The sequence below is a fragment of the Periophthalmus magnuspinnatus genome, chromosome 13 (genome assembly GCF_009829125.3).
Source record: "Periophthalmus magnuspinnatus isolate fPerMag1 chromosome 13, fPerMag1.2.pri, whole genome shotgun sequence".
In the NCBI taxonomy this organism is placed as follows: Eukaryota; Metazoa; Chordata; class Actinopteri; order Gobiiformes; family Gobiidae; genus Periophthalmus; species Periophthalmus magnuspinnatus.
In genome coordinates, this window is record NC_047138.1 from 3,169,961 (window position 1) to 3,194,176 (window position 24,216).

The window sequence follows — 24,216 nt, forward strand, 5'->3', positions numbered from 1 at the left end:
AGCTCTTTTAGGCCCACTACTGTCAGCAGCACTCCATGTAAAGCAGGTCTCTCTTCTGTGTAAAGTGCTGCAGGCTGAGTCTCCTTGAGCTTGGCAGTTGACTTGACATAAAGACTTGAGCCGTTCTTTTCAGAGGAGGGAGTCCAACATGATCTTATGGTACTTCAAAACGTGTTAAATATGTAGATTCAAAGGCACTGCACCACATTTTTACTACGTTAAAAACAAAACCAGACAGATAAATAGACAGACGTGGCTCGATCTCATCCGCTGCAGCTCATTTTCAATGGTCCAAAGATGTTCCGCACTTTCAATCGTCCCATATTCACCACCATGAGTATACAAGAGCTTTTCTAGTGCTGCAACAACTAGCATGATAACCACACACTTCCTTATCCTCGGACAATAAAACACTTTCTTCGTTTCTTTCTTTGTTCTTTATTTGTCTGGGGCCATGTACAAATCCATGAATCTTATAAAAGAAAAGATGATTTGTCCCAGATTAGGTGCTGCTACTTTTCCATCTGCAGTCCCTGGTGATTACATTAAAATATTTGATATTAAAACACACATTTGTAATAAAGTGTAGACAGTAAACAGCTGACTTTACCCTCAAGAGCTGGGCCAAGAAAACAAATCAGGTAAAGGTCCTTTGAGTAAGTGCTGTGCGTTTAATTAAAGATGGGCAATACATTGAATTATTGATAATTTAGACAAAAATGTTTGCAAAATGTAAATACTGATATATTATTAATAGTAAAATCTACCTCAAAATAAAGCAAAAGTGTCATAGGTGGATTTTGGAGGTTATTTCAGTGACATAGCCTGGCCAGCTGGACTCTTCTGCATCCTGTTAGAATCCAGGGTCTAGAATCAGACCAGAGAGTGAAAAACCTCCGTCCTCACCCACCTTTGAAGTCTCGTGCACACGCGAGAGTAACTTTATAATAACTGAACACTTAGAGCTGGAGCTGCGTGCGATCTGAGTCCAGAGTGAGAGTTTGGTGCTTGGATTGTTGATTGTGTTGAAATCCACAGTGTTTTTCAGTTCTTCGTGTTTGTATTTACCCAAAAGGAGCATGTGTCCTTCTGATTGGTTAATCCACCTGTCAATCAAGCCTCTGGACGTTTTGTCAAAGTGTGTGGTTCTGAGGTGAATCATTATTTATGTGGATGTGTTGTGATTTTTCTAGAATGTTACACTGTATGGCATTAAACTTGTCGGTCTTGCCTGTGCCACTTAACAGGTCAGATCTATGGAAAGGTGAGTAGCAATCCATGTTTTTGATGATGTTTGAGAAACTCTTATGAAACATAGTGACCTTTAAAGAATGCAGTGACGTGGCTGTAATGTGACGATATAAAGCTCTGCAGGGCGTGCAGCTTCATGTCTGCAGTTTATGTTGGCACTTTTACATGTTTTATGAAAACAGGTGTCCATCATTCTTCAGCACCAACTTGGAAAGTATTTGGAAACACAACACATGATGGCACATGTCCAAGCAACAGTTTAGAAATAAACAAGTTTAATTAAAGAGCAAATTTAATAAGAAGTGGTATTTGCTCTAAGAGGGAGGGTCATAATGGACAATATTTATATATAATACAGATTCTACAAATGGTAATAATGTAATAATATAATAATGTACATTCTTTTGGACGGGCTTTATCTCAGTGCTCTACCTCAGCTCTTTACCTCAGCTCTTTGGATTTATTAATCTGGCCCAACGAACATGACAAATTATACATATATATATATATATATATATATATATATATATATATATATATATATATATATATATATATATATATATATATATATATATATATATATATATATATATATATATATATATATATATATATATACACACAAATTATACATATATACAAATTAGCCAGATTAATAAATCCAAAGGGCCGTGTTTGGCCCCCGGGCCGTAGTTTTATCATGTTTAATCTATGATGTTCATATTAAACTTGGCAGTTCTTGAGGAATGTAATAATCTATTCAAGTTGTACATAGATTATTTTTCCCTGCAGACTTCACTGCACTGAACAGTAAACCGTGTGAAAATGATCTTTAGACTCTTTAGCTCACATACTTTTGTGCTTCTTTATTAGTCACTTGCAGTCATCTTGCATAAAGAGTCCATAGGAGACCCTTTTATGCTTTTATCGAGGCCGTGAACTTTATGACACGTTGATTGCTCCTCTCGCCTAAAGATAAATCCAGGTATGTTAAATATAGTGAATGCTGTTTGGAGGCGTCTTAGAGGCGTCACATCGTTGTGTGTTACTTGGGTGTGGACATGTTTTACATGCAGCACTTTGATGGAGCTCATGCAGCCAGTAAACAACTACTTTTACAACTACTACTTTTACAACTCACACATTCAACTGCCACTGTAGTTGTTATTCAGTTTTGAAAGTCACTGTTTCCCAGGTTCTAAACTGAGCCAATATTCTTGCAAAAAATATTAATTTGTTGTTTCCAAAAGATTTCCATGATCTGACCACAGCTGAAGCAGGTCACTAATGGTAGATAAAATAGTTTGTTTCCATTTGTTCAAAGTGTCTTTGGACACTGAGGACATGCACGTTACATTTTACATTTTGTTCTGGTAAATCACAGTAAAAAGTCCACGATGTCTTGAATGGACTGACTGGCCTCACCTCTTCATAGTGAAATTTCACCGTAGCACACAGCACATTTTCATGAACTTGTTTTTATAGATGAGAAAGGCTACGTGATATATATATATTTTTTTCATTTTTTCCCTTGTAGTTGTGAGATAAGTGTTAGATGAAATCAGACAGTGGAGGAGGTCAAGTACCTCAGGGTGTTGTTCATGAGTGAGGGGAGGACGGAGTGTGAGATCGACAGTTGGATTGGTGCAGCGTCTGCAGTGATTCCGTCGCTGTATCGTCTGTTGTGGTAAAGAAGGAGCTGAGTCCAAAGACAAAGCTCTCGATTTACCGTGAGTCTACACTCCTGCCCTCACCTGTGATCATGAGCTCTGGGTAATGACCGAAAGGACGAGATCGTCGATACAAGTGGTCAAAATGTTTCCTCCGCAGGGTGGCCGGGTGCACCCTTGGAGATACGGTCACACGGAAGGAGCTTGGCGTAGAGCTGCTGCTCCTCCCAATCTAGCGGAGCAGCTGAGGCTCAGGCATCTGTTCATGATGCCTCCTGGACATCTCCCTAGGGAGATGTTCCAAGTATGTCTCACCGGGAGGAGGCCCTGGGGAAGACCCAGGACAGGCTGGAGGGACCATGTCTCTGGTCTGGGAACGCCTTGGGGTCCCACCAGAGGAGCTGGAGGACGTGTCTGGGGTGAGGGAAGTCTGGGAGTCTCTGCTCAGACTGCTGCCCCCGCGACCCGGCCCCGGATAAGAGGAAGAACATGTACAAATGGATAAAAACAGACATTTTCAGAGCACTCAAGCCCCAAGTGCAGGACATAACAGGATCAGTCAGACTCAGACACTTGAGTCAATGTAAATACAACTAGAAGTAAAGTTATGGACAGAGAATCACATGGTTTAAAACTCATGGAAGCTGATTATTAAAATAAATGTACCCCTTTTATAAAATACCCAGACTTTTGGCAGTATGGAATATTATGAGAAAGAATGAAAAAGTAGGACTCGACTCAATGGTGTGAAATGTTGAAAAACAGGTTGTACATTGACACTGTAGACGCCTTTACAGACCCTTTCACAAAGCAGAGCAAAAAAAAAACTACATTACCTCTGCATCTACATTACAGGTTAGAGGGGAACACGAACAAGGAGTAGATTACACACCTGCTGATGTCCCCAAAAACATTTTCAGAGGAGTTTAGATAAAGATGGTGACATGAGACGACACTGTCCTCAAATATTTAAACCATGTGATTGTGATTCAAAAGTACAGTCTGCTGTGTCACATGAGGCGAAGACGATTGGACAATAATTAATATACACAGAGCATCATTTTTATTTAGCTATTTGTGGGGGAAAAGGGGAAAATTGTAGATTTGCAGTTCAGTTTCAAGCCCATAGAGTCTGACTGTTTCTTGACATATCGCTTACAAAGGACTTTACTTGAACTGAAACTTTGGGCATTGTTGTTGTTCTTCTGTGTGAGTTGGAGGCAAAACCTTTAAACCTGTAGCTCAGTTGGAGGAGAAATATGCCACTGTCTTCACCACCGTGCAAGTACCAGCGATATTATCCCTCCTGTGGAATGACATATTACCCTGTAGTATTTTAATGATAATAATAATAATAATACCTTGCATGTGTTACAGCCTGTTACACCGTCGTCTTTTTCATTCACAGCAGACTCAGTGGTCACTTCTGTAGTCACAGCTGCCCTGGGGTACATTTATCTGTCCGATCACCGCTCTTTGGGACACTTTGCTCTCAGGGTGGGTGCAAAGTGACGTCCCCAACAATGACACACCAACAGAGTGCGTCGATTTTTCCAGCGTTTTTGGTTTGACAGTTTTAGTGAGCGGTAAAAATGATGCTTTGGACTGGGGTGACTGACAAAAGGCCTCCACGAAAACAAATGCCTTACGACGTGAGTCAGACTCTAAGAATAAAAGGTGTCAAGTTCAGAGTCTAGTTAACAAATGCCATTGATCCAGTTTGTCAGGATTTCTACTTTGTTTTGATTTTCTGTATTTTTCACAATCATTTTCTATATATAAGTTTTCTATGTGAACGGATCAGCCTCTTGATGTACATTGGCCACATTCAGTATCCAGATAAATATATAGATATAAATATTTGGATATTAGTACTGAGTATGAGTATCGCTCTTATCAATACAACACAATAAAAATACAGTTTCATTCGTTGAGAAAACCATGGTTGAACAGAATCATTAAAAGTTGTGATTTTCTGCATGTCCTGTTGTTATTTCACTTTGATATTTCTTATTTTTCTGGTGGGAGTGGCTTTGTTGAGGGGGGAGTGTCAGGCAGGAGCAGGTTTTGCAGGTACTGTGTGCGTTCACAGCACAACATCAGCTCACAAGACAGAAGGTCACGGAGAACAGCCACTGCAGCTTCATCTGAGCTTTGGCGGCTTTGAACGCCCCATATTTTCAACAATAGAGTCGCTTTTAGTGTAAAGTCGAGATGAGAGGACCAGGCAACGCAAAGAACCTCAAACATAAAAGCGATGGAGCGTTCTGTGCATCTGCTGAACTCAAGTCAGACGCTCCTGAACGTGGAGTCAAGAACGTCACCAGAGCGAAGAGACCAAGAGGTAAGTGTGTTTAACTATTGACCCTGTGAGCGAACGTGCACGTAGACACTGATGTTTGTAAAAGTGTGTGTGAATCAAAACACAGCTGTTTATTGACAGTTGGTTCACTTCTCCAGGTGGTAAACGGGGTGGAATCTCCAGTGATGGAAAAGTTTATCTCGGCGTGCGTGTGAAAATGACAGTGAGGGACATGTTGAAAAACGTCAGACTGGCTCAAGGCTGGGGCCCCGAGGAGCCGCAGGTAAATGTGCATCAAATATACTTCACCTGCAGCACTGACATATTCACTTCAGTAATATCTATAGCTCCAGTATTTGAGATAGGTCCAGTCTTTGTTTCCTTTTTTTGGATGTTATAGTTTGATGAGTTCTTTAACCAATCACGTTTTTCTGCTTTCTTTCTCATCACAGGACACAATCAAGAAGAAAGGTCAGTAAAAGGCAGAGCTGTGTAACATTGTGTTTACTGTAAAACTCTCTGATGTGTTTTCCACTTTTTTCCACAGAAGAGCGAGTCAAAACTCGTTCAAGCCTCAGAGCTTCCAGGGTAAGCAGCAGAACAGGCCTGCAGTGCCAAAGCCTCTCACATGGTCGAGTGGCAGAGTTAATGACATATGTAACATCTGCTCTTTCCAGAAACGATGCCCACCCAAAAGCCTGGAGGAGCTGGCAATTATAGTGGAGGTTCTGGAGGAGGATCTCAAAACTCCTCACACGAAAAGTTCATCTCTGTCAGACCCCCTCGGCTCTCCTGCCCTGACAGGTAATGAGACATGAACAATTATGAAACCTGCTGTACCTGTGGTTTATGGCCTGAAGATTTCTATACATTTGCCCAAGAAACGACACAAACTGCAGATAAACCGCTGCAGAAAATCATCTGATGTGTAATTTACATCTAGGCCAGTGGTTCTTAACCTTGTTGGAGGTACTGAACCCCACCTGTTTCACATGCACATTCAAGACACATGTATGTTTTACTGGTGCACAAAATGAACCGTGCATTAACATCACTGTTCAAAGAATAAATACAATGCATGAACTCACAACAAATTACATCACAAAGACATGACCTTTTTTAATACGACCACACTGAAATGATTTTAATTTTTAATCTTATGTATTCCAATAATGAATTTATTGTATTTATGCTATTTATTATTTTTTACATTTTAACACACACTGTAACTCCACAACCAATTGTGCTTCATGTAAATTCATGTCAAAGCAGAGACATGGGGCTCTTTAAATATGTTACTGTCATTACGGTAATGTGCTTCCATGGTCCCTCGAAGATGTCCAATCAGAGCGCAGTTGTCGCCGGGATCCTGCTGGGGCATCACTCTGGCCGTGTCTCGTGCTGTGTCTCAAGTTACCAACGTGCCCTTAAACACTTGCTGCGTTCGAATGGCACATTTAAGTCGGGCGGGTACTTCAATAGGCACATAAAAGGGTGTATTTGTCAAACTGGGACACGGCCAGCGTCTGGAGACGCTCGCAGTCCACAAATCATATGAGTCGGGTGTGTGTCTTGACCTCCGCCGAACCCCTGAGACTGACTCACCGAACCCCTAGGGTTCGATCGAACCAGGTTAAGAGCCACTGATCTAGGCCCCGAAACTCATTTTGTATTTCAGACTTGAACACGGTGATGACTGTTCTGTTTCTCTTCTTGTGTTTCAGGATACAGCAGTGATGGTTCAGAGGACATAATCCCCAGTCCCCAGCCTCACATGAGCTATTCCCCCTGGGCAGACTACTACCAGACCCTGTCCCCGGACCACCAGACCACGTCCCCCGACTACCAGGCCATGCTCCTGGACCACGAAGCCCTGTCCCCCGACTACCAAGCCCTGTCCCCCGACTCTCAGGCCCTGTCCCCTGACCACCAGGCCCTGTCCCCTGACCACATGTCCAGTGCTTTCCTGGAGGAGGAACACTGTCCTCAGAACTGGAGCTTGGATGGTTCTGCTTTCTTCTGGATCCAGCTCCAGAAAGAGGAGATGGAGCTCAGCAACATCTGCGACGCGGAGCTACTGGATCCAGATGAACATGGAAGAAAGTAAGATTTATTAACAAGTAAAACACTGAATCCATCAATGAGGACGCCTCTCATTCTGTGTCTCCTCCAGTTTGCTCCATAATGTGGTGTGTGTTGGGAAGAGGGCTCTGGCCTATGCTGTTGCTAAAAGGATGGCTGGAATCAACAGTTTGGACCTTAAAGACTCCTATGGAATGGTACAAAAACACACTTTATTGTTATTATTGTAATTATTGTTCATATATTCTCATTTTCTCACATCTGTCTTTTATTCAGACTGCTCTTCATTATGCTGCAAAGAACAACCACCACCTGATGGTGTGTGATCTGATCCAGCTCGGAGCGAGCATCAATGAGCGGAACAACATGGGCAAGTCCTGCCTCCACCTGAGTGCGGAGAAGGGCTACACCCAGGTTCTGGAGGTCAGAGCTTTCACATGTAAATGTATAATGAAGGAGACATTTAAGAAGACTGATTCTATGAACTATGTCTGTCAGTAAATCTCTGATCAGACTGAACCAAACGTCTGTCTTTGAGTCAGTCTGAAAAGTATCTTTTTTTTAGGTTTTAAAACAAATGATGATGGACGGATACTCTGTTGATGTGGAAGCCACGGACAACTCAGGTTTGTAAAAGCCCCAATTCAACAGCACTGAAGCATGTTTCATGGAGTAAGATCTTCAGTGGATGCTGTTGTTTTGCAGGAATGAGTGTGTTACAATGCGCCGCTGTGGCTCTGAAGGCCACAGTGTGTGAGGTGGACGGCGACTCTCCGCTCAGCTCCAGACTCAACAGTCTGCGTAAAGAGCAGATGCTGGAGACACTGGAGATTCTGCTGCAGATGGGCAGTTTCCTGCACTCGATGGTTTGTATTAGAACTATCTCAGAAAACAAAGGGCGAGGGTTTTTGTGTTTGCAGTTGGGCTTGTGAGAAGGATATAGTTGATGTTTCAAGTGTTCATTATAGAGATAGTGCTAATAAGCCATTGCGTAAACTCTCTTGAAGTACAAATATGGAGTCGGGCCGGCTCCAGGACGACTTGTTGACGCATACAGTGTTTTTGAATCTTTCCTATTAATGTCACACATAATTACTATGGCAGAGAAGATTTATAACTATAATTACGTCAGATGATTGATGACAATTATGAGTTATGAATCCACTTTGGCTCATTTACAAATAGCTGGTGTCAGTGTCAATGGACCCTCTGGGTGTTATGTTTAGACATTCTGAGTTTATTGTCAAAATAGTTGAAACTCCAGACACTTGGAGTCTCATTGAGGCCAATATAAACTAAATTCATATGAATTTGTTGTAAATGTATTTTAACAGTGCTCTTTGTGTGTCCACAGGGGAGCGGGACTGTTCCTCTCAGCTCCTAAATGCCTGGCAGGGCTTTTTTTTTTGCGACCCGACGGTAATGTTCTGTGTATTCAGCCTGACGTCAGAGCAGAGCTCACAGTTATGGGCCTCTCCTGGTTCACTCAGGTCTGAAGTGTAAAGCATCTGTTGCTTTGTGTTTGGTAACAATATCTGACTCTCAGATGTTGTGTATGTTTCCTGCACAAAAGCATTAGGTGCCCAATACCTGGTTTCCATGAAACTTCCTCAGTTTGTTACATTGGAGTAACAACATAATCTCTAGTAGTGAAGGAGATCCACTGTACAAGAGTCTGGATAAACACAGCCACGAAACACAGTGGACGTGTAATAGGACCATTAATGTAACAGGGCTAAAGTACTTTATAAAGTACATTATAAAGTACACAAGTCTCCTGCTGCTGGAGCTGTACAGATGGATCTTCAGGAGACATTATTCACTGTTTTATTATGAAGACGTAGTAACTTCACATATTTAGTTTTTGTGGTGAGGTGTGTTTTGTTTTATTACACTGAAATACAGTAGATGATGATGTGTGTATCATGTGTGTGTCATGTGTGTGTCATGTGTGCCTCGTGTGTGTCGTGTGTGTCATGTGTGTGTCATGTGTCACTGTTGTATCATGACATGTACAGTACATGAGGTAATATTGTGGGTAACTATAAAACTACAGTTAGTTATTTCTCATTTTAATCTTTAAGGGGCTGGTGTTTGTTCCTGTCAATGTAAACATTTTGTTATAAATTTAATAAACTGTTGATTAAATTGAAATTCATTTGTCCGTTGAGATAAATAAAATTTACTGCACAAAACTGAAATGCTGATTCCCCATGTTTAGAGCTGGTTTAGTCCTGGTTCAGTCGCGGTTTAATCCTGGTTTAGTCCTGGTTAAGTCCTGGTTTCATCCCAGTTTAGTCCTGCTTAATTCATCCTGGTTTAGTCCTGGTTTAGTCCTGTTTAGTCCTGGTTTAGTCCTGTTTAGTCCTGGTTTAGTCCTGGTTTAGTCCCGGTTTAGTCCCGGTTTAGTCCCGGTTTAGTCCTGGTTTAGTCCCGGTTTAGTCTTGGTTTAGTCCCAGTTTAGTCCCAGTTTAGTCTTGGTTTAGTCCCAGTTTAGTCCCGGTTTAGTTCTGGTTTAGTCCCGGTTTAGTCCCGGTTTAGTCCTGGTTTAGTCCTGGTTTAGTTTTGGTTTAGTCTTGGTTTAGTCCCAGTTTAGTCCCGGTTTAGTCTTGGTTTAGTCCCAGTTTAGTCCCGTTTTAGTCTTGGTTTAGTCCCAGTTTAGTCCCGGTTTAGTCTTGGTTTAGTCCCAGTTTAGTCCTGGTTTAGTCCTGGTTTAGTCCCGGTTTAGTCCCGGTTTAGTCCTGGTTCAATCCTCCGTGTGAGATGGTTCATGTGGGAGATGACCTTTGGAGAGTCTTGTTCAGAAGCAGAGCTGATTTAAAGTCTCTGAGCCACAGGAGCCAGAGACCTGAGCCGTGAGCCGTAGATCTGAGTGTCATCTGCAGAGTTGTGGTAGGACACATTATTGCTGCGTATTAACTGGCCTAACAGCAGCATGTAGAGATTGAACAGCAGGGGTCCCAGGACTGACCCCTGGGGCACCCCACAGGTCAGGGACATTTTATCTGAGACACATTTCCCAATTTCAACAAAGTACTCCCTGTTTTCTAGATAGGACTTGAACCAGTTTAGTGCCGTACCACAGATGCCCTCCCATTTCTCTAGTCTCTGTAAGAGGATCCCATGATCCACAGCGTCAAAAGCAGCACTCAGATCTAACAGGATCAAGACTGAGACTTTGCCTGCATCAGTGTTCAGGCGGATGTCATTTGTCACCTTGATAAGAGCAGTCTCAGTGCTGTGGTGGGTCTAAAACCTGACTGGAAGACATCGAAGGAGTTGTTCATTTGGAGGAAGTTAATAAGCTGTTTTTCGAGGACTTTGTCTAAAAACAGCAGATTTGAGATCGGTCGATAATTGTTCAATATTGTGGCATCCAGACTGCTCTTCTTTAGGAGAGGCTTGATAACTGCAGTTTTCAAAGCTCTTGGGAATGTTCCAGACTGAAGTGACATGTTGACTATGCAAAGGAGCAAACGAACCACAAACTGCTCAGCACTGACTTCTCTTGGACAGTTTTGTGAGTTACAGGTGCAAAGTGAGTCAGCTCTAACATTATTATTATTATTATTATTATTATTATCATTATTAATTTGAGCCTCGAGAGGAGACTGTCTGATCCCATTCAGAAAGACAGAGTTTGGTCAATCAGCCTATTCTGTTAGAGCTTCTAAAGGGTGGAACAGCATCCTTACAGTTATCAGGGAGAGCTCCACATACAGCTCCTTTAAGTCTCAATTTAAACGTTGGCTTTTAACAAATCAGACCTGTCAACACCAAACTCCTGCTGCTGCCATCTAGTGTTTGTCCTTTGCATGTGCTTCTCTGTAATTCTGCGTTAACAAATCTTTAATTGCCCCTTTGTTTATTTTCTTGTGCTTTTTTAACATAATCTTTTACTGTTATTAATTGCATGCGGTTCTTAATAACTTGTCTGTTTTAATCATTTTTCTTCACTATGATTCACTTCTTAAGACTTAATGCTTTTCTACTTTTTAATTAATGCTTTACTTTTTAATTCTGGCATGTTAAACAGTTACCGTTGGTCAACATGCACTGTCCGCTATAAATAAATAAATAAATAAATAAATAAATAAATAAATAAATAAATAAATAAATAAATAAATAAATAAATAAATAAATAAATAAATAAATAAATAAATAAATAAATAAATAAATAAATAAATAAATAAATAAATAAATAAATAAATAAATAAATAAATAAATAAAATGATAATAAATAAAATGATAATAAATAAAATGATAATAAATAAAATGATAATAAACAAAATGGTTTGCCGACCAGTTAATTAGCTTAACTAGCTCCACTCTCTTGGACAGTGTGAACCTGGTGGAGTTACACCCATGAACCTGTTGATCCTAAACCACATGTTTTTTTTGTCGTTTGTTATTTTGTTTAATTAGCATGAATGAGAAACTGTCACTTCAGCATTCCATTGGTCCTGGTCATGTGATTTCTTTTCATCTGATGCTGAAGAAGATCGTTACATTATTTTTATACTTCATTTTTTTACTTTTAAACTCTGCCAAATTGAGATAAAAAAATAAAAAAAATACCCTCTGGCTTTTGCACTCATGTTTAATGTATGAAATGTGTGAATCGTGCTGTCCCCTTTCAAATAAATTCAATCTATGGAAAACTCATTAACATATTTCTGAAATTATAGACGACTGTAATCTAAAAAACTAAAACAGGCGCGGGGCCAGATGTGACTTGCCCAGGTTTGTGCTCTGTACTTTAAAACGCAGTAAAACTTACAAACCTCCATCAGCGAAGCATTCACAGTCTTGTTCCTCTTGTTTTTCTCTCTTTTTTGGATGCTCTTCCTAATATTTGTTTTATATTTTACCCTGAATGCATCTTCAAATTAAAAAAATGTTATATGTTTTTGTATTTCTGGTCCATTTCTGTCTCACATTATCATCAGTTTATTAGATTATTCATCGAGAAACGGCTCTTGATAAAAGCGGCGGATCCTAAGACTGATTCTTCACTCTGATTGGTCGAAACGTCACAACAAGAAAACACGTTAAAATATCTAAGTTTTGTTAAATCCAGTTGAGAGTCTTTAACGTCTTTCCGCACAGAAGCTGGACAAAACTGCAAACTTTAATGTAAAAAGGCGGTGTAAATACAAACTGACAGCGGGGAAACGTGATCGGAGCAGTTTGAATAGTAGAAAAAAACAGGTATAAAGATGATTTAGAATGTTTTTTTCACTTTTGTCGGAGCCGAGCAGCTTTAAACTTGGAGATCTTCATGACAGGAGCTTGTGGAGGTGGTAGAATAATATCGTCACGCTTCTATTTGCACCTTTTTAAACACTAGACCGTCTGTATTTTGGCTCAAATGGGCTGAAGTTCGTCTGTTCCCGTGTTTGTTTTGCTTCACTTTGGCTCTTTACCTTTGGATTCCACCCAAACCCCAACGCCGCCCCGTGATTGGTCCAGACTACGGTCCACTGCGAGTTCGTATATGTGCACTGCCACCTGGATTTAACTTTAACAGGTCCCAGCGTCCTGCAGTCGGTCCGGTCTAGGTTCAGCAGAATGAGGTCAGCTGACACCAGAATATACTGAATGACCAGGTTATTCCGTCAATGGATTTTTTTTCTTTTCTTTCTCTACACGGTCAGATTCTACACGTATTTAAAGGTTATAAACAGAACTGTGTGATATACGAGGAAAATGCAGCGTTCCAGAGCTGTTTTGTGTCGCCATAGTTACATTATTACGACGTTTTTGTCATTTTTAACTTAAATAAAACTGAAATGTTCAAGTCTCGATTTCCTCTTCAACTGTGTCAAAATAAAAGCTTGAAACTGAGAGTAAAACGTGCGCGGCGAAGGTTTATACGCTGTTCTATCTCACGTTTATTCAACCATAAGCACTTTTCCTGTTTCCATGGAGATGTGTTTAATGCCACACTGTGCAGCATTCCAGGCAAAGCTCCACAGAGACGAGCGGCTGGTCATAGCTGCTAAAGTTACTCAGTGAACTTTTACGTTGAAAGTTCAAATATTGTATGAAACAGCATTATTATTCAAAGTACTTTTACTTATACTTCAAAAATGTCATGTTCTAATAAACTGTATTTAAAAAGTAACACATAAAAACTAAACTATTTACAAGAACCGTTCGCTCACACAACGTCTTTTTTCTTCTTTTCCACTGGAGGAGCTGGAGGACGTGTCTGGGGTGAGGGAAGTCTGGGAGTCCCTGATTAAGAGGAAGAACATGGACGAACGGATGGATGGATGGATGGATGTTATTGCAAGAAATATATTTCAACAACAACAGCAGCAGCTCTTCATTTGACAGATTTTTTTAGTTTTTCGAAGTCAAATGTAAAAGAAAATAGTGAATAATTTTCCTTTTTAAGTCGCACTTTCACCTCGTTTGCATTTTGGTTCCAGGGTTTTACTTTGACTCGACTGAAGAGTAAATCTGAGTAAATCTCTGTTGTCTTTTATTGATTTGTTCCTTTTGATTTTATGTGCGTGTTTTATTTGATTTTATTGTTTTATTGGTAATTTGATTCTAGACTAAATGTTGTTTTTTTTATTTATAATGTATTTGTGCAGCACTTTGGAAACTGCATTTGTTTGTGAAATGTGCTGTAGAAACAAAGGGGATTGGATTTTGGTTAATTTAACTTAAAAAAAATGACAAAAACATCTCAAGAACACAACTATCGCAGCACAAAACAGCTCAGGAACGTCAAAACAGCTCAGGAACGTGGCATTTTCCTCTTTATTTCTTGCATTTCTTAAACGCATGTAGATCCTGACAGTGTGTAGACAGAGTACTTTAACATATTCGTGCGTACTCTTTCATGTGTACCCCATGACCGCCCCCGCCCCGCCCCGACACCCTCCTGCCCGCTCTGCCCGCTCTGCCTGTATAAGTGGGCTCATAATGAATTTAAAGCCGTCTTGCTGGCGCTCGGCCTCCAACAGAGCTCCAGGCCATTGTGCAACAGCTCCAGCTCCGACTGTAGCCCACATTGCATCACATCTACCCCCATACCCCCCAACTTTATGCAGCGCTGCCTCCTCCTTCTCCTCCTTCTCCTCCTGCTTCTTCTTCTTCTTCTTCTTGTTTTTTAGCCAAGAGCTCTGCATAAGACCTCCACTCACAGGAGAATAAAGAGCAAAACATGAAATCACACTGACCAAGAAAGAAGGAAGAACAGCACCGAGATCCTACAGAAAGTTTAATGACAGATTTAAAACACACTCAGAATGTTTCAGGTTGGAGATGATTTAATAACGGCCTGAATCTTTAAGAGAAGTGAAGAAAAGTGCAAATATATGTGATAAAATAAACATTTCAGTGGACAAATCAGGCTTAAGTTGACTTTATTTTACTTTATTTTTACGATAACACCATTTTATTTATAACACTGCTGCTCTTTTACCACCTGCTTGGAAATAGTTGAGTTATTTTGTTTGTGAAGGATTTTATTTGACTAAAGTTGAAAAAGTGTAAGTGTCAGTGTCAAAAATATCAAATGAAATGATTATTTCCACACACTGTCCACATTTTCTGTCGCGCTGTGGCGTCGATGGAGAAACTTTCACTTTGTGTTTGACTCTACCTGAATATTAAAGTGTGTATAGTGTGTGTGTATATAGTGTGTGTGTGTATATAGTGTGTGTGTGTATATAGTGTATGTATATAGTGTGTGTATGTATATAGTGTGTGTGTATATAGTGTGTGTGTATATAGTGTGTGTGTATATAGTGTGTGTATGTATATAGTGTGTGTATATAGTGTGTATGGTGTGTGTATATATAGTGTGTGTGTGTATATAAAAGTTGTGTAGCGTGTTGTGACTTTGAGCGGACGTGTTCAAGGACAGAAGTACTTTATGTACAATGTGAGGTGAGGTGATTCAAAGTACTTTGATGTACACTGACTACTTTTATCGCTGTGTGTGTGTGTGTGTGTGTGTGTGTGTGTGTGTGGGTGTGGGTGTGGGGGGGGGAGTGTAGTGTGGGGGTGTGTGTGCGTGTGTGTGTGTGTTTAAATGCAGGAATGTCTGAATCATGAAACTGCACTTAAGTAAATATGTGTTTAAAGTTTGTTGTTTTTAGTTCTGCTCTGTGTCGCTCATAAATCTGTGACTGTAAATGTGAGACTCTATTGTCCCCAAATAAAAAAATAAAATAAAATAAAATAAAATGTTTTCACAAGAGAAGAAGAAAAAGTATTTACATTTAAGTGCATTGTTTCACTTTTTGTGGGGGATCGGAACATTTCTATAGAGAAAACATGAACCAAACTCACGCAGGACTAAACCAGGACTAAACCGGGACTAAACCGGGACTAAACCGGGACTAAACCGGGACTGAACCGGGACTAAACCGGGACTGAACCAGGACTAAACCAGGACTAAACCAGGACTGAACCAGGACTAAACCGGGACTAAACCGGGACTAAACCGGGACTAAACCGGGACTAAACCGGGACTAAACCGGGACTAAACCGGGACTAAACCGGGACTAAACCGGGACTAAACCGGGACTAAACCGGGACTGAACCGGGACTAAACCGGGACTGAACCGGGACTAAACCGGGACTGAACCGGGACTAAACCGGGACTAAACCGGGACTGAACCGGGACTAAACCGGGACTAAACCGGGACTGAACCGGGACTAAACCGGGACTGAACCGGGACTGAACCAGGACTAAACCAGGACTAAACCAGGACTGAACCAGGACTAAACCGGGACTAAACCGGGACTGAACCTGGACTGAACCGGGACTGAACCGGGACTAAACCGGGACTAAACCGGGACTGAACCGGGACTAAACCGGGACTGAACCTGGACTGAACCGGAACTGAACCGGGACTAAACCGGGACTGAATCGGGACTGAATCGGGACTAAACTGGGACTGAACCGGGACTGAACCGGGACTGAACCGGGACTAAACCGGGACTGAACCGGGACTAAACCGGGACTGAACCGGGACTAAACCGGGACTGAACCGGGACTAAACCGGGACTGAACCGGGACTGAACCGGGACTAAACCGGGACTAAACCGGGACTAAACCAGGACTAAACCAGGACTAAACCGGGACTAGAACAGTCCTTTTTATCCGTGTGACTGAAAGAGTTTTATTCTGCTCTTTTCTCCTTTAATGTGAATCTTATGATGATTATTTGTGATTATTTATGTTTTGATTTGTTGTATTTTGATTTTATTGTCTTTTTTATTCTGTCTCCATGGAGATATGTTTAAAGCTCCACAGAGACGAGCGGCTGGTCGTAGCTACTGAAGTCACTCAGTGAACTTTTACGTTGAAAGTTCTTTTTATTTTTATTTTATTTCGGGAAGGACACACATCGTACAAACACATTCCACTTCAAATATTGTATGAAACTGCATTTTTATTCAAAGTACTTTTACTTCTACTTAAAAAATACCATGTTCTTTTGGTCCCATCATATTCTAATAAACTGTATTAAAAGAGTAAGAGAGAAAAACAAAACTATTCACAAGAACGAGGAGCTCACAGGAAAAAGAAAGTGCAAAAATATAATAAAAATAACAATAAAATAAAATAATTCTTCACCTGAAATGAAAAAATCACAAAAAATCTGTTGTAAATGTGGTGTTTACGTTGAAACTATTGAAACTATTTGTGCAATATATCATTTTATTTATGTTTTTTATTGTATTTTTTTTACTATATATAATAAAAGCATCATTTTTATTCATAGTGTTGGTGTTTTCAGTCATAATCACAATAAACTTATGTCAAATCAATCAAACAGTGTTAGTTATAGTAGAAATAATACAAGAGGTAGTAGCTTTTTTGTGCATTTGTAGTAAAATTGTGCTGTTTGTCAAATCTGAGACAAAACGCAGTTATTTCTAATCATCTGTGACACGGTTTGAGCTTCATAAACGTTTAAATTGTTAAAGTTTGTCTTGTTTTTCTCATTTTATTCGAGATACTGTACATTAAATCAAGACAAAATGGCGTCACATCGCTCAGTGTTGTTAGACTTCTGCTCCTCTGACATTAAAGTGTCTTGTTTTCGTGCAGATCCACCAGAGAACACACAGTTTATGTTTTGTCGGCTGCTTTAACGTGTCATTTTAAGCATTTCTTGGAGCAGCTGCAGGTCGGCACAAGTCGGACCTCTGGAATCGTTCGCTCTCATCCAGAACTGGTTAAGGCAGATCTGAGCAGTTTGTGAAAAGTGTCACACGGCTCAGATCTTCACTCAAACATTTAAACCATTACAGTCAAGAATTTAGATTTTTAACCCTAAAAAGTGTATTGTCTTTTTGTCACGACTCTGATGGATGACGAGCAAATACGTGCAATGGTTTTTGTGTTTTTTGTAGCTGTGACGTTTGTGAAAGAGTCGGCTCTTTTCAACAGCTCCTCGTGCGAATGGTTGGAAAGATGAAAAAAAAAACTCAAGTCTGTCTGCATTTTTACACTGATTAAAGCGAAATCAACACAAGAATCAGCACAAAAACAGAGCAGAAAAAACATATGTGGCATTAGAATAAGATTATGCATCAATCCAGTGAGTTACCACACGCCCACTGTCAGTTTGAACCATTTAAAGTCATCTCACACGTGGACGATTCTCTCTGTAATAAACAAAATAAAAAAATAAAATAATTAAATAAATAAAAATAAATAAATAAATAAATGATTAAATAAAAATACATAAAAATAAATAAATAAATAAAATAATAAAATAAAATAAATAAATAAATGATTAAATAAATAAGGGACACTGTTTTAAACAGCTCTTTGAAACTAAACTGTTTTTACTTAATCTAATAGAATCAAATGAACAGAGTGAGATTCAAGCATGTTTTTAATTCTTCTTAGTTTTCTTTTTTTAATATATAATCGGTGCAATAACAAACCTCTGGTCTTTTTGTCTCTGCTGAGTTTGGAGGGACACCTGGTGGCAACTTACAGCTGTGTATTGTAACTTTTTCAGTGTAAATAGCTCCACTCATTTAAAATATCAGAGTGAATCTGTGAGACTTTACCCAGGATGCTCTGGGACCACAGGACGTGCACAGGAGCCTTCATGATACTGAGAAAACTGAAAAAGGACCTTTTGTTTTCTCACAGTAGAAGCTTCTGTTGTCATGTTTCAGGTGTAAAGTCATTGTGCAGCATTTACAAAAGTCATTATATTCATTAGTTAAGTATAAATGTGCAACTTGAGCTTGAATAATAAGCAGCCAGTGTGATTTATTTAAAAAGAAAGCATTATAAAGGAATTCTTACTACGTATTATAGCAGCTTTCAACTTACTAGACAGTTTTATATAACACACAAATGATAATACTGTATTTTTTTGAACATTGTTTTTTTTCTTTATTTTTTGTGATTAATCTATTACAGTATATTTGTATTTATTGTATATTTGATTAATAAAAAAGGTTGAAATCCCCAAAAAACAATATTATAAAAATCAAAATGAAGCTAAATAATGAACACGAACACAGAGATATTTAATTGAATAAAATTATTTTTATTGTACACTTAGGACCATCAGGTTCCAGTGGCCCCTGTGGTGGCAGGACAGGTGCGTTATTACAGTGCGTCTGAATCGAGCAACAGTAAACACAAGTAAGAACAAATCGATACTTGTAATGGCCTTTTCTGTCAACCTCGTACTATTTTATTCTGATCGTTCGCTTGCATCTCTCTCCTCCCTCTGCAAGGATTGTGTGATATTGCCTCATGCGCTTGAAAGGCCTTAAGACTGCTAGGAGAGATACCAAGAGATTTCACACAGTCAAACACACGCCCAGAGCAGGCTGGGGGTTGAGATAGGCAACCAGCCCATGTTTGTGTTGATTGTTGTTGGAGCTGGATACCGCTCGGCTGCACCCCAGGGATCTATCAGACACAAATCACCCAAACAGCCCAAATAAACAAAGAGCGATTTGTGTTTTCTTCAGTGTTCGCTCCAATCATACTACAGTGCTTAAATCTGACACCACTCTGCTTGTTTTGGAGCACAAACGTCAATCACACTTTCCCTTCATGTGCTTCCTCCTAGTGGTGGATGTGGTAAAGCACTTGGACGTTTGAGACTGCATTGCAGCCAAAAAATAAGGGCTGGACTGTTTCGGTTTGGGGGCAGGGGCAGGTTTTGTGGGAGGGGCAAAGGGGCACGTCTCAGTTTATGTAATCAGGAGAGCAAAGCGTTTGAATGAATGAAAACATGCGTGAAAGACAGGACCAAGGCGGAGGATAAGAATGACAGTGGTTTATTTGGCTGCAATTTACCTGATGATGAAAACCTCCTGATATCAACATCGATCATTAAAATAACCTGGATTTTCAACAAATTTAAGAAAAAAAATGAATCGAAAGGAAAAGTCCCAAAAGTCGTACCCAACAACGGTTTATTGTTGCGTCAACAGGTGATTGTTTGTCCGCAAATACAGCCAATAGAGAGCAACAGAAAAGGAAGGGAAAAGGGAAACAAAACAGCCAGTGGATGTTTGTAAAGACCAAAACTTAACCTGAGCATGGGTCGCACTGGCGAGACGGCGCAGGGAGAGTCCTCCGCCGATGAGAAGGGACAAATCAGTGGATTTTGAAGCCATGCATTAACAAAATATTGCCTTCAAATAACATTCACACATGCTTTTCCAAAATCAAACATGCATCGCAGTGGGGTAAAGAAGTGTAAATACATTTTAGCAATACAAATTTCAAAATGTCTCTGATAATGAATATTTGAAGAGCATGTCGCACTTTCCAGCAATCCCTTTATTCAACGGATTGTTTTAAGCAAATGATAAATGAACATTAATATTATTGTTAAGCAAAAATAAAATAGAAAATAAAATATATATTTAATATGGATCTGCTTCGATGCTGCCGATGTGTCACAAAAACCACAAGCAAATTCAATGACTACTACTATTTCAAAGAGCGTTTGTAAACGATCATCGCAAGCGTCTTTCACAAGGCTGTGAGTGCAGTTCGGATCACAGTGGTCACGGACAAGTTCAGCTCCTCCTTCAAAGCCACTTCACCGGGGCGCGGAAAATGTTCATCCCTTTTCAAACTTCTCAGTTTTTGTAGGAAATTGGTGTTTTGGTCATCCTCTTTTGTGTGTTTTATTTTGAAAAGAACTACCAAAATCATGCAACTACCACTTCGTTTGTGTGTGAGACCAGTTGGTAGATTTTTTTCCCTCTTCTGGACGGGCGGAGGTGTCGGGCTGCAGTTTAGACGGTGCCGTCCTGCTTAAGCCGCTGACTGCGAGCCTTATACACCTCGATGAGTAAATCTTTGACGTACTGGATTTCTCGCTCCACCGACTCTGCCTTGTCACGCAGCTCGCGGTTCTGTCCTTCAAGTCCGTGAAGCTCCTCCTCCAGAGAGTCTAGCTCCGCCCTCTTTCGCAGCCTGTACCTGCAACAAAAGCAATCACAGTTGAGTTCTGCTGCGTTGCATTTTACTAATTAGTTGAGTGAGCGTGACCTTTGGGATGACGACACGCAGTGATCAGTATTCTCCTGACGTGACGAAAATCTTTCTCAATGACTTCAACATTTTTAACCTTTCTGTTTTACATGAGCTCACTTTGTGACGCATTTCACATCTTTAACACATATGAACACAGGAAACAAAAACTGACAAGACTTACATAAATGTTAAGGTGGGGCAGACTTTGGCCAGCTGTGAGGGACTTTCCATGCACTTCTACTTTCAATAATTTAAACACAGACGGAGACTTCGGGGAATGCACTTTTGGGATCATGGCACCAAATTTGAACAACGTTGTGAGAGTTTGTGTTAAAAGAAGTTACCTGTGAGCAGCAGTTTTGTTCTGATCTCTCTTCTTTTGCTTCCTCTCCCCACAGCCAGGCTCCATGCCAGAACCACCCATCCCCAGAGAGGGTTTAATGTGGCAGGGCTCATCCTTTAGCCTCTGGGTGGGGCGATGGATCGGAGCCCCCAGCAGCGGCCCCTCGCTCTCCACTCTGGACAGACATTCGTAGCTTTGGTCTGCAAGGCATTCTGGGTAGAGGTAGTGGCCGTGTTGGGGCTCTACAGCCTGTGCTTGTGTGGGCGCGTCCAGGTCGCCTATAAAGCTATGGTAAGGCTCAGTGCTGCCCATGGACTGTTGGAAGTAGCTGTCACCGGGCATCATTGTCTCTTGGGGGATACCTCCAGAAAGTCCTCCATCTTTGCTGCAATGCAAGACTTCCAAGCCTGTGCTGTCGTAACTTACATTAACCTTCAAATTGTGCATCAACTGTCCCTCTCGTTTGTGGTGGCTGTCGTACGAACCACCAAAAAACCCTCTCGCGATTTCCTCGCTGCAAAACATTCCCTCTGAGAAGCAGTAGCTCTCCTCCTCCTTCAGCGATAAAGCACATTCTCTCACCTTCTTGACGCTGCCGAAGCTGTTCTTACTGACCGTCTTGAGCGTGGAGTAGTGGTTGACGGACAGCTCCGTGCTTCCTGAGTAACTGCCTCTGGAGCCCCACGAGTCCAGTCCCACTTCGTCCACTTTCACAGTCTCACTGATGATTCTCCGCCCGTTGTTGTGGTGGTAGCGGTGGTGGTAGTTGTATGGCGCAGGTCGGGCGATTTTGGTTCTGCTGATGGGACCGCCACAAAAGCTGGCCAGGTCCAGTTCCCCTGTTGCCAAGGTAACAACTACAGGGCTGGGTTCTGATTGGCTGGTCCCATATGAGCCATAAGGTAACTGATAATAAGATTGGGAGCCCATGGCTGGAGCACCCTTGTCACATTTTGAGGATTTGTCCAACTTGTTGGTTGTGGCTGTGGACTCGGAGCGGAAGTAGTCCTCCAGCTGAGCCAGCTCTTCCTGCAGCAGTGAGGTCATGACCTCCAGGTCTGAGGGCACCTTGACATCGTGTTCTAACGGAGACGGAGGAAGCGATGAGCTCGGAGAAGACTCGGTCGTTGACACAAACGAAGACAAATCAACTTTTTCCGTCATCCAATCTGAGTGACCATCACCTGAAAAGAAAAAAAAAAAAAAAAACACCACACAAATCAGCAAAGCAGATTTCCGACAAAATTAAATAAATAAAAAACATAATGTGTAAAAAATCCTAAATCGTAAAATGAGGTGGTAAATGCAGAAAATGCAAATAAAAACCAAGCAATAACTCCAAATAATCCAAGTGAACAACTAACCGATCATCTGAAAATGATTGAACAGCATCGTCTGCATTCGATAAATATCCACTTAGCTGTACTCACTGTACGACATTAGCCCCGTGCTGCACTGCGGCTCCGACCTCGGGTTGTGGAAAAATAAAAAACGATCTCGCCAAAACTCACCAATTAAGTGCTGCCGCTCCGCTGGCTCCGCCCCCACCCCGGCCCGTGATTGGTTAGCGTTAGCCTGTTGGAGAAGGGGAGCGCCGCGCTCGCCCGTGGAAATGGGAGGAATTTTGCGAAGGATCAATGCCGCCATTATGCCGTCTGCTTCGATCAAATTGTTCAAAAGCACAAATCGTGCACTGCGTCGACAAATGAGTTTCGGAAACAACTGAAGACCTGAAAAAAAAAAAGAACAATGTTTAAACATTTATTTTACGTACATATACACACACACACACACACATATATATATACACACATACACATATATTTAGAAAAAAAAAAAAGAAAAAAAAAAAAAAGGAAATTTTCAAAAAAAAATTTCAATTAAAAAAAATTTCAATTAAAAAAATAATAATAAAAATTGGGATTTAAAAATTTGAATAAATGCCCAAAACATCAAGTTTTTGAATATTTGGTTATTACAAAATGATAAAATGATTATGAAAATGAAAACTATGAAAGAAAACATAAAAATGTGTATAAATAGTACTAATAATCCAATAATAATAACATAATTAATAAATAATTCACTTAAACTGTTTTAATAAATCCAAATAATAAAGTGACAAAGGCTGGACATGTTTGTTATAAAAAAATAAAGTCTACACACTTTTACACAGAAAAGATTAAAAAACAAAACACACACACAAAACAAGTGACCAAACAGCACAGAACTAAAATAACACATTAAATATAAAGTATAAAAGAGTAAATAACTTCATCTTAAATGAACATTACAGAGTCTGAACTTTGCGCCTGTCCAGACTTAGCGCAGTGTGCAGAGTTAAAGCGCAGATACTCACCCCATACTGCTGTGTTCTGCTCACACAGTTGTTAAAGTCGCTGCAGAGGTGAAGCACGCGGAACCTGGAGCTGATACAGTCTCAAATTAAAATGCCATTGTCCCTTTAGGATCCAGGGAGTCTTCAGCTTGTGTTATTTCAGCGAACACAGACTTGGAGGCACAAAGTTTTTAAATCCGCTACTTCTCCAACTCCTAACGCCGGGCCGGATCACACAGTGGGATTAATCCGCGGTTTACAGGGTTCACGCGCTCCTTACGTCATCAGCCCGGGGACTTTCCCGTGTCCCAGCCTCTTCTGTCCAAACTGCTCCAAACACTCTACAGGAAAATGCACCGACGCGTGAGACTCACTTTTGTCCTTTACGCACAGAATAATGTTTAAAAACCAAACTGAAACGATGGAAGAAAGTTTATGTCTGAGAGAAAATGTTTAAATAATCTCCCCGCGCGTTAAAACTCATTAAAACTGAACCAAACACAGTCCAATAATCTGCGTAAAGTAGAAAAGTAAAAGTCCTGGCGCTAATCGTGTGTTTAAAGCCTGTTTTTGGACGGAACAGTGTGAAGAGCACTAATTTACTCTCCTCTCAGCGGAAGGATATCGTGCTGGCGCTGAAGGAGAGAAACTTTAGTTGCAGCCCTGTTGCATCAGATCCGCGGGGGATTCGCTGAGCTGCTTCAATGTGGCCACACCATT

At 40.6% G+C, this 24,216-nt stretch overlaps 3 protein-coding genes across 3 annotated transcripts in view; 1 reads left to right on the plus strand and 2 right to left on the minus strand.

Annotated features, from left to right (window-relative positions):
• Nucleotides 1-24,216, minus strand: part of LOC117380703 (A disintegrin and metalloproteinase with thrombospondin motifs 15-like) — a 246,113-nt gene that overhangs the window by 109,517 nt on the left and 112,380 nt on the right. The gene's annotated exons all lie outside the window — the stretch shown is intronic.
• Nucleotides 5,054-9,459, plus strand: zgc:113279 (uncharacterized protein LOC553749 homolog). The gene is made up of 11 exons (XM_033977366.2): nt 5,054-5,268; nt 5,385-5,509; nt 5,679-5,697; nt 5,774-5,814; nt 5,904-6,030; nt 6,951-7,329; nt 7,400-7,505; nt 7,585-7,731; nt 7,874-7,934; nt 8,014-8,174; nt 8,663-9,459. The coding sequence occupies exons 1-11, from the start codon at nt 5,139-5,141 to the stop codon at nt 8,690-8,692; spliced, it is 1,326 nt and encodes a 441-aa protein (XP_033833257.2). The 5' UTR covers nt 5,054-5,138; the 3' UTR covers nt 8,693-9,459.
• Nucleotides 18,840-23,738, minus strand: atf5b (activating transcription factor 5b). Its single transcript, XM_033976779.2, has 4 exons — nt 23,518-23,738; nt 22,670-22,888; nt 21,160-22,342; nt 18,840-20,761 (listed from the first exon to the last, which is right to left on the minus strand). The coding sequence occupies exons 2-4, from the start codon at nt 22,803-22,805 to the stop codon at nt 20,575-20,577; spliced, it is 1,506 nt and encodes a 501-aa protein (XP_033832670.1). The 5' UTR covers nt 22,806-22,888; nt 23,518-23,738; the 3' UTR covers nt 18,840-20,574.

Excerpts from the sequence above, each read along its gene's own strand:
- zgc:113279 (XM_033977366.2), top strand. The coding sequence starts at position 5,139 with ATGAGAGGACCAGGCAACGCAAAGAACCTCAAACATAAAAGCGATGGA. Across the intron at positions 5,269-5,384 it reads CAGAGCGAAGAGACCAAGAG|GTGGTAAACGGGGTGGAATC; the intron begins GTAAGTGTGTTT and ends TCACTTCTCCAG. Across the intron at positions 8,175-8,662 it reads GCAGTTTCCTGCACTCGATG|GGGAGCGGGACTGTTCCTCT; the intron begins GTTTGTATTAGA and ends GTGTGTCCACAG.
- atf5b (XM_033976779.2), bottom strand. The coding sequence starts at position 22,805 with ATGGCGGCATTGATCCTTCGCAAAATTCCTCCCATTTCCACGGGCGAG. Across the intron at positions 22,343-22,669 it reads GGAGCGGCAGCACTTAATTG|GTGATGGTCACTCAGATTGG; the intron begins GTGAGTTTTGGC and ends TTTTCTTTTCAG. Across the intron at positions 20,762-21,159 it reads AACAAAACTGCTGCTCACAG|GTACAGGCTGCGAAAGAGGG; the intron begins GTAACTTCTTTT and ends CTTTTGTTGCAG.